The 9,032-nt window shown below is 22.7% G+C and overlaps 2 protein-coding genes across 3 annotated transcripts; one reads left to right on the top strand and one right to left on the bottom strand.

Annotated features, from left to right (window-relative positions):
- Nucleotides 1-235: 235 nt before the first annotated feature.
- LOC552764 (eukaryotic translation initiation factor 2A) lies at nt 236-6,036 on the bottom strand. The gene is made up of 12 exons (XM_625140.6): nt 5,884-6,036; nt 5,140-5,403; nt 4,854-4,953; nt 4,309-4,484; nt 3,424-3,512; nt 3,163-3,313; nt 2,917-3,087; nt 2,626-2,800; nt 2,386-2,549; nt 2,188-2,289; nt 1,933-2,120; nt 236-1,861 (listed from the first exon to the last, which is right to left on the bottom strand). The coding sequence occupies exons 1-12, from the start codon at nt 5,909-5,911 to the stop codon at nt 1,736-1,738; spliced, it is 1,734 nt and encodes a 577-aa protein (XP_625143.2). The 5' UTR covers nt 5,912-6,036; the 3' UTR covers nt 236-1,735.
- A 689-nt stretch (nt 6,037-6,725) lies between these two features.
- On the top strand, nt 6,726-8,922 carry LOC409047 (growth hormone-regulated TBC protein 1). 2 transcript variants are annotated; one of them, XM_392575.7, is made up of 7 exons: nt 6,729-6,886; nt 7,254-7,455; nt 7,524-7,754; nt 7,831-7,991; nt 8,072-8,180; nt 8,368-8,553; nt 8,649-8,922. In XM_392575.7, the coding sequence occupies exons 1-7, from the start codon at nt 6,774-6,776 to the stop codon at nt 8,754-8,756; spliced, it is 1,110 nt and encodes a 369-aa protein (XP_392575.3). In that variant the 5' UTR covers nt 6,729-6,773; the 3' UTR covers nt 8,757-8,922. The 2 variants fall into 2 exon arrangements, with proteins under 2 accessions (XP_016767937.1, XP_392575.3); XM_016912448.2 differs by lacking the exon at nt 8,368-8,553 and having other exon boundaries at nt 6,726-6,886.
- The last annotated feature ends 110 nt before the right edge of the window (nt 8,923-9,032 follow it).

Genomic DNA, 9,032 nt, shown 5'->3' with positions numbered 1-9,032 from the left:
ATTATCCTTGTTATAGGAATTTATCTTAATATTTTAAAAATGTAACTTTTTTAATGTTAAAAATATTTGTTTAATATAATACATAAATTCAAATATTATCAAATATAATCTAAATAATATATAAACATATTGTAATTTAAATGAAATGATAAATTTAAATAAGAATTTTTAACGAAAATTACATACATATATTGTAATACAGGAAGGATACAATTTTATAAAAATATATTACATATTGTTGACATTTTTGTTTTTAATAATTTATTTTCATAAATTTCATGTAAGTATACACAACATTGGCCATTGTGATTTTTTTTTATGTAATTCAATTTATGGTAAACCCATCACTCATCATTCATAATTTATATGTATATGATAGAATAATATATATGTCAGAAGTAATGATACATAATTTTCACAATTATAATTTCATGAATTTTAATCATATCTTCTACTAGATTTTTCCAATTGCATTTAAGTTTTTTTAATTATTAATGTCAAAATAGAAATGAAGTAAAAAATTTATTTTCCTCTTAATTTGTACAATTTATATTGTACAAATTTATTTGCTCAAATAAACCTAAAAATCTCAATATCAGTAAATATTAAATTAAAACAATACAACAACTATCCTTGTTACAAAACACAGATTGTTGTTAAAGTTTATACGACAATCTGTAAAATAAGCAAGGGTAACTTTGAACATTATTGAAAAACAGTACTTTAAAAAATTAACTAATTGAAAAAGCTAAATTTTCTTTATTACTTAAAAATGTTCCTCTAGTCGTGGAATATAGTTGGTAATTTTTTGGCAGTTTTTTTATTTATTTATTACACTGTGCCACGTAATAGTACTTTAATCTGACCAGTCTTATAATCCTTGACAGCAAGAAAAATATAAAATCTGAATCTTAAACATAATGCAAGGCACAAAACAAAAATATATATAAGAACGAAAAGTTCAGAAAATATTCATGAAATGACTTTGATAATTATGAAATCACAAAATGATATGTCTATTTTTAACCCTCGCTAAATTTTCATGAAAAAATTGATAAAACAAAAATAGAATAAGTGTGCAATAATTTATAAACATAAAAATTGCAATGACAGCACCTGTTTCCAGGAACAAATTTTATGTGCATTCGATTTTATAGTTATATTATTTCCATCACATTATGCTCTTCATACGGAGTAAATCGCGTAATCTATTAAGAATCAATTTTTTCAAAAAATTGAATTTCAAGATAACGCGATTTATTCAGTATAACTTTTATTTATCAAATGTAATACCAGAAAGGGTAAGTTTTTTATAATGCAACATTCTTATACAGGACTATATGATAAGGAAGCTTGGTCGTTATTGGACTGTTGTAACATTCTTCAGTGCTATTTAGAAATATTAGAATGAAGAAAGAAAAAAAATATTTTCATTTCTAACTATCAAAAAAGATATAGCGATGGACCATTTTAATTTCATTATCATCGCTTAAAAAAGAATTTATATTTTAAATTTTAATAACTTTAATGACGTGGAAACCTATTCAATGCACTTTCAAAATTTAATTTGTTCCCACTATCTCCTCTTCAGATAATGAAAATTTTATGTACAGCCAAACGTAACTTCTGTACGTATGTAATATCGTATGTGAGAGACCGAGATCATTTTCCATTTTTAAAAGAAATATTTAGATTTTTTTTAAAAACCATACATATCCGCAATTTGAAATGTTCATCATAAAGCAAGCTCTTCGAGTTCTTTCATTAAATCAGCTTCTTTCTTGATCTTATCTAATTGATTGATTTCTAATTGCTTTCCAGCTACTAGCAGTTCCTTTAATTTTGAAATCTGCTCTAATTTCTGTAAAAAATGAGAAATGTTATAATTTCTAAATTTTACTTCCTAATTGAAAAATTTATAAAGATTCTTACGCTTTTAATTTTTTTAATTTTCTTACTCCTTTCCAAATTATCACATTCAGGAACATTTGTAGTTAAATTCTGAGTTTCAGTACTTGTAGTAACTTGTCCATTTGTACTTGGATTATTTGATTGAGAAGATGCAAGTGCTTCTGATTCCTTTGTAGTTTTCTTTGTCTTTTTCTTTGCTTTTGTTGTAGCTACAATAAATATTAAATAAGATATCCATATTATATCTATAAGATTACATTTTTAAATTTATCTTACATTTTGGAGTTTTTTTTTTATCTTTGAACATTTCATCATCGCGCAATTTAAAAGAAATAGTTTCCCCTCTTGCAGAAGGTGGTCGATATACTTGTTTTGATGCTATAAATAAAAAAAAAAATTATAAACAATATCAATTTATATAATTATTTTATTATTTCAAGATATATATATATATATATTATAAAGAACTTTCACCTTGTGGTTGACTAGGAGCAATTCCTTCAACAGCTTTATAACTAATTGGTTTCTCTGGAAATGTTCCTGGTGAAAAAGTTTGCCATAAAACTTCCCAAAGTTCTTCTTGTTCATTCCATGGTCGTTCGTATAATAAAGTTCCAGTATAATGCCAAATCTTAAAACTATATAACAAATATTCATTGAATATGAATTAATATCCAATTATCAGTATAATATATTAAATTGTAAATTATTTACCCATTGCCCATTCGAAGCCTAGGTGCAGTAGTTGCAGTCATAAAATGTTCTCCATCTGGCGACCACTGAAGAAGTGTTGTATCAGGAGCTTCAGTTTTTGCAATTAATTTTCTGTTACCAACATCCCATAATTCGATACCACCACGGAGGTTGCCAAATCCAGTCAAAATTAGAAGTACAAAGTGGTTAAGAAAATATAGTTACTAATAAATAAAGATCATTTCAACTAAATAAAAAAATTAAATAATTTTAATGCATTATGTACAATATTTTAAAGTAATTAAAGGATATTATTCCCCTGAGGATTATAATAAATGCTATTTCGATGCAAAGAACCAAATTCAAATATTGGTTCACATTTAAGATTAAATAATGTGGCTTTAGCTGGCATAAAATCATATACAACACAGAATTCATTATTTTTAGGAGACCACTGAACAGCATGTATGGGACCTTTATTACCTAGTTAAAAAAAAAAGGAATTTATGTTTTAAAGATAAAAATATTTCATAAATATTAATAATAGTTAATACTTACTAAGCATAACTAAAGCAGTTTCTCCTTTTGTACTAAGATAGTGCAGAGTCTGTTTTCCATAATATGAAGCACCTGTTTTATCAACTTCTGTACTTGTCATTAATAAGACATTTGTTCCATTATTATTCCAATAAATATTTACTCTGTCCGCCTAAAAACAGTTTTAAAAAGGATTATACATACATATATATACATATATATATATATATATATATATATATATATATATATATATATATAAACTTTTTAATAATATAATACCTGAAAAAAACTTTTATTTGCTAAAGCTTGTGTGGACTCAAACTTTGGATATTGAAATAGTCTCCCAAATGAAGGTTGATCCGATTTTCCTATAATATATAATAATACTATTTATAATAATTAATTGATCTGGTATTTAAATTATAATTGTAATGTAATATTTTAAACGGAATTATATAATTTATTAATTTGGTATTTAATGTGGAGAGTATTTATTTGTCTTACAAAGATATGATATTAAATTTAATTTCGAATTTGATTTGAATATCTAAAAATTGTAAATATTTGAAACAAAAAATAATTACCTGTTAAATATATTTTATGATTCCCTAAAACTTTATAAAAGTACTTACATATAAAAATGAGCATGCAATAATCAGGAAAATTTCCCATTACTGTTGATCCTGATTAAATATTCATACTTGTATATTTTGCAAAATACCATTATTAATATTCTGTTGTACTTCTTTAAAATATTAAAGTATTCTACAGATATAATTATCTTATAATCTTCATTCCATTTGTGTATTACATGCTTGCCACACATATTTGCTTCATAATGAGAGAAACTGAAATAAAAAAGTATTTCATAAAATATGCCAATTTTTTACATGACTTATGCTTGAACTATATTACTAATAAACATTTTATATATTTTGATCAATCAAATAGAATTACTAATTATCATTTTTAAATCATAATGTTTATTATCTTAAAATTTTTGTAAATTCTCTTAATTTTTATGAAGCACCAATGTTTATCATAATTATTTTAATAAATAACAACGAAGAAAATGATATACTCTCCACATATAAGTACCTTGATATATATAATACATGCACTTGTTTAATTTAAAATTAAATAAATACAACAAAATTTAATTACCCGGCATATAACAGAGAATATAGTATGGAGTATTACTTGGTGATATACTAAATTTAGCAACTTTGGCTACATTTATTCTGTACATAATCTTATTAAAATTCACATCTTCATATAGAATGACATCTGCACCAACTAACATCCCACAGACTTTTTCATCACTTGTCCACTGAGGTTCCCTAGATAGATATTTTATAAATGTAGCTATAAGATATAAAATAAATAAGTTTTCACTTATTTAAAAGAAGTAAACAGTTTTTCTATATTCAGAATCTTTTTTATTATTCTATGTGAAATTTTAAACTCTAAAATATCTTTAAAATATAATATTCATAAAAATTATATTTGTAAGAAATATAATTTTATATTTATTATAATATATTTATAAAAATTATATATTTTTTTTTGGTGATATCAATTATAAAACATTAAAAGAAAAAATAAAAATTTATTATTAAAAATAACTTTTAATAATTAATAAATTTAATATAAATTTTAATTAATAATTAAAATAATTAATTTAATAAAACAATTGTGCAATACATTACCAATCTGATTGTTTTTTCTGTATAAAACTCTTCACCAGTTCTCCAGTCTCTGATTTCCATATATGAAGATTTGCTATTCCTTGAGGATTTGACGTTGTTGCTATAATATATAAATTGACAATATAAATATTTTTTTACAGTCAATAAATTACAAATAAATATAATTTTCAAATTTATTCAATTTAAATAAAAAAAAAATAAAAAATATATATATATTTTTATCAAATTAAAAATTTCAAAAATTAAATTTAAGAAGAAACAAAAATAATTAAAATTAATTTAATACCAATGAATGGTTCCCATGTCATAAAATATGTGCTTCGAGTGGAGAATTGAATTGCAGAAATTTTGGGCCTTTTGATTTCTGTAATAATTTTCCATGTAGAACAATGTAAAATCTTGGCAGTCATTCCATTGATCCATGCAAAATAACGTCCTTCTGGGCTAAAAGCCATTGCTTTACATGTTTTACTGTCATCTTTAGGAAATGATTTTACTGGTTCATACGATGGTGGGCCTTGTCCTAAGCTGATTCCAATGGAACCTCTTACTAAAGAAAATCAATTATGCAATTTTTAAATTTTTGTATTACTAAATTTGATAATATTTACAAATTTATATAATTAATTTTATTAATAAAAAAAAATATAAAATAAAAAAATCATATATATTATAAAATAATCTTGTATTATAATTGATCTTCAAGATAAATTTAAATATTCATGAATTATTTATAAAATTGAATGAAACTGTCAAAAACAAATATTACACATAAATGCATCTAATAGTAAATACATTCTTATAAAGAGATACTACGTGACGCATTTTTTAATCATAAATGTGTTCCAGTAATACAATGCCACATGACGCATTTTTGTGCAATCAGTCGTGGTGTAATATGAAACATGTAAAGTATATCATAGATAGATATACATTCTACATTTGCTGATAATATTTATAAAAAAATGTCAGTAAAAATTTGATTTTAAGATAAGAAGATTATTAATAAACACAACACGAAAATTCTTACCAGCAACACAAGGAACATTTAACGCCATTTTACCTCCGTTACCATGTGGTACCGTAATATCGAGTATCGACCACTCTTGCCAGACTCAGGAATTTGTCCCTTGAAAAGGATTTCTTGCACATGCGTCGCCAACATCGTATGCAAGAAACACGTGCGCCAGTGCCGTAGAAACTAAGGTATGTTCACAAGAATTTCTTTATCATTCAACTAAATCTTAAAATAAATATAAATATTTATGTGATATAATAAAAATAAATATTTAAAGTATATAGATATATATATTTATCGTCAAATACATTTAAAAGGAATAAAATATTATGTAATATTTTGATATTAAAAAATATCAATCATCTATTTGAATATTGAATATAAATGGCTGTCAAATAATTACGCTTGCGCAAATTTTGAACTAGTGACTCCAATATCGACTAGTTTTCTCGATTATAAATGATTATTGTTTAGCAAATCGACTTTTTTGAAATATATTATCATTTTTTTTTATTTTAATATAATACTAATTATAATACTAAATATAATACTTTATTGTAATGTTATATTATATACAAATTATTTATTTATAATCTTATATTTATTAAATATTATTCAAATCTAGTTATACATATATGAATTTCAAAATTACATATCTAACTTTTAGATAAGATATGTATATATTTTTGTAAATAAAGATTCGTGCTACTATTAAAAATTAAATATTTAACTTTTAATTATTATACTTATTAATTAATTTTAAAATCATTTATTATATATGACAAAAAATACATACGAATATTAAATACAAAATTTTAATTTAGTATAAAAAATTAAATTCAAGAAGGAAGACAAAATTCATTGATACAACATACATACATTAATACGAATATATTTTAATTATGTCATCGAATAAAAAACTTAAAATTGAAAAGAGTTTATTGAACACCCTATATTTGGCAGAAATTATATGTCAGCATCGTCTTGCGTGGGGTATGGCAAGTTCATGTTTTAGGTGACCATCGTAAATTTTATATTGCTTCTTATTAACATTATAATTCTATACTTTGTAAATGTATATAGAAATTACGAATAATATAATTAATTTAATATAAATAAAAATGTTTTTTACATTTGTTTCAACTTAAGGTTATCTTTTATAAAAACAATTTAATATTATAAAAAGAATAAATAATAATAATTTAGTTGATATATTTCTTAATTAAAATTTATTACTATTTTTCATTTATATTTATCAAATTTATTATATATTATAAATTTCTTTTTTCTTTTTATAATATATAAAAATATAATATAATTTATATAATTATATAAATATAATTTTTTAATATAATTATGTATTTCTTTAATATATTTATTAGCAATGTGGATGAATATGGTTTTGAAAGACCTCATGATTTTGACTATGAAACTTATGAAGATTTTATGTCAGAATATCTCAAAGTACTTGCTAAAAGAGCAAAAAAATGGTCTGAAATCATTGGAGAAGGAAAATCACTACAACGAAATATTACAATAAAAAGATATGTTCGTAAAGGTATACCAGGAGAACATAGAGGATTAGTAAGTATAAGATTCATATTTTAATTTATTTTATAAATATATAAAAAGAAAAAATTTAATTCTTAAAGGTATGGTTGTCTGTTAGTGGAGGAGAAGAATTAAAAAATGTAGATTCTGATCTTTATCAAAGGCTATTACAACCTCCACATAATAAACAAGTTGCAGATGTCATAAAAACTGATTTACCACGAACTTTTCCTGATAATATATTTTTTAATAACACAGAAAATCAACAATATCAATTATATAATATTTTATTAGCATTTGCTCATCAAAATAAAACAGTAGGATATTGTCAGGTATTTTAAATTATTCTAATAATATATATAACATTTTTAATGTAATTTATATAAAAAATATTTGATATTTTTATAGGGCTTAAATTATATAGCAGGTTTATTACTACTTGTTACAAAAAGTGAAGAAACAGCATTTTGGTTATTAAAGATTTTAATAGAAAAAATTTTACCTGATTATTATACACCAACAATGGATGGCCTACTTACAGATATTGATGTTCTTGCAGAATTAGTCAAGTAAATTTTTTAAATCTTTATTATAAGTATATAAGTTATATATGTATATTTATATAAATATATATGAATTTTTATTTTAGAATAAAAATGCCAGATATTTATCAACATGTAACAAATATAGGTTTACCTTGGGCAGTTATTACAACGAAGTGGTTTGTGTGCTTATTTGCAGAAGTATTACCAATTGAGGTAAAGTTGATTGTATATGTTTTTTAAAAATAAAATTCATAAAATTGGTGTTTTTGATGTCTTTTAACATTATTATATGTGGTGTGTACACAGTTGATTCATTCATTAGTTTAACATTTTGAATTAATACCTGTTTGGATTGCCATAAAATATAGAAGTATTGAATAAAATATTTACAACTTGGCAGACTACGCTGCGTATATGGGATTGTCTTTTTTATGAAGGCAGTAAAATTATATTTCGTGTTGCATTAACCCTGATAAAAAGGAATAAATGCAACTTGCTTGCTTGTCAAGATTTTACAACATTAGCAGAATGCTTTAAAGAAATAACAAAAGATAGTATTGTTTTAAAATGTCATGATTTTATGCAGGTAAATATGTTTTTTTATTTTTTGTTATATATTATACACATTAATTGTTTTTTAACAAATGTAATTTATGCTATATTTTATTTTTTTTTTACTAGAGTATATTTAAAGTACCTGGATCACTGCCTGGTAGCACAATTATAAAACTAAGAACAAAAATATCACGACAACGTGCGGAACAAAAAGAAAATAAATTAGGACGATAATACTAATAATGAGATTTTATCTATTGAAAGATTCTAGTCAATATATTATTTTATTTGTAATTCCTACAAAAACGAATGTACTATATAAGATTATAATGTTACATCTACAGTATTTCTTTCTGTAAATATAAATTTAGTATAAAAGTAAAAAATTACACATCAATAATTTATTACATTGATTTATATTGATTTATAAAATTTTTTATACATTTATTATTTATAAAAACGTACGAACTAAGTTTATTATATATACTATAAAATTTTAATATATTTACT

Source organism: Apis mellifera, linkage group LG5, assembly GCF_003254395.2.
Source record: "Apis mellifera strain DH4 linkage group LG5, Amel_HAv3.1, whole genome shotgun sequence".
Lineage (NCBI taxonomy): Eukaryota > Metazoa > Arthropoda > Insecta > Hymenoptera > Apidae > Apis > Apis mellifera.
Note: the sequence above shows the minus strand (reverse complement) of the source record. Positions and strands in the feature narration are given on the sequence as shown.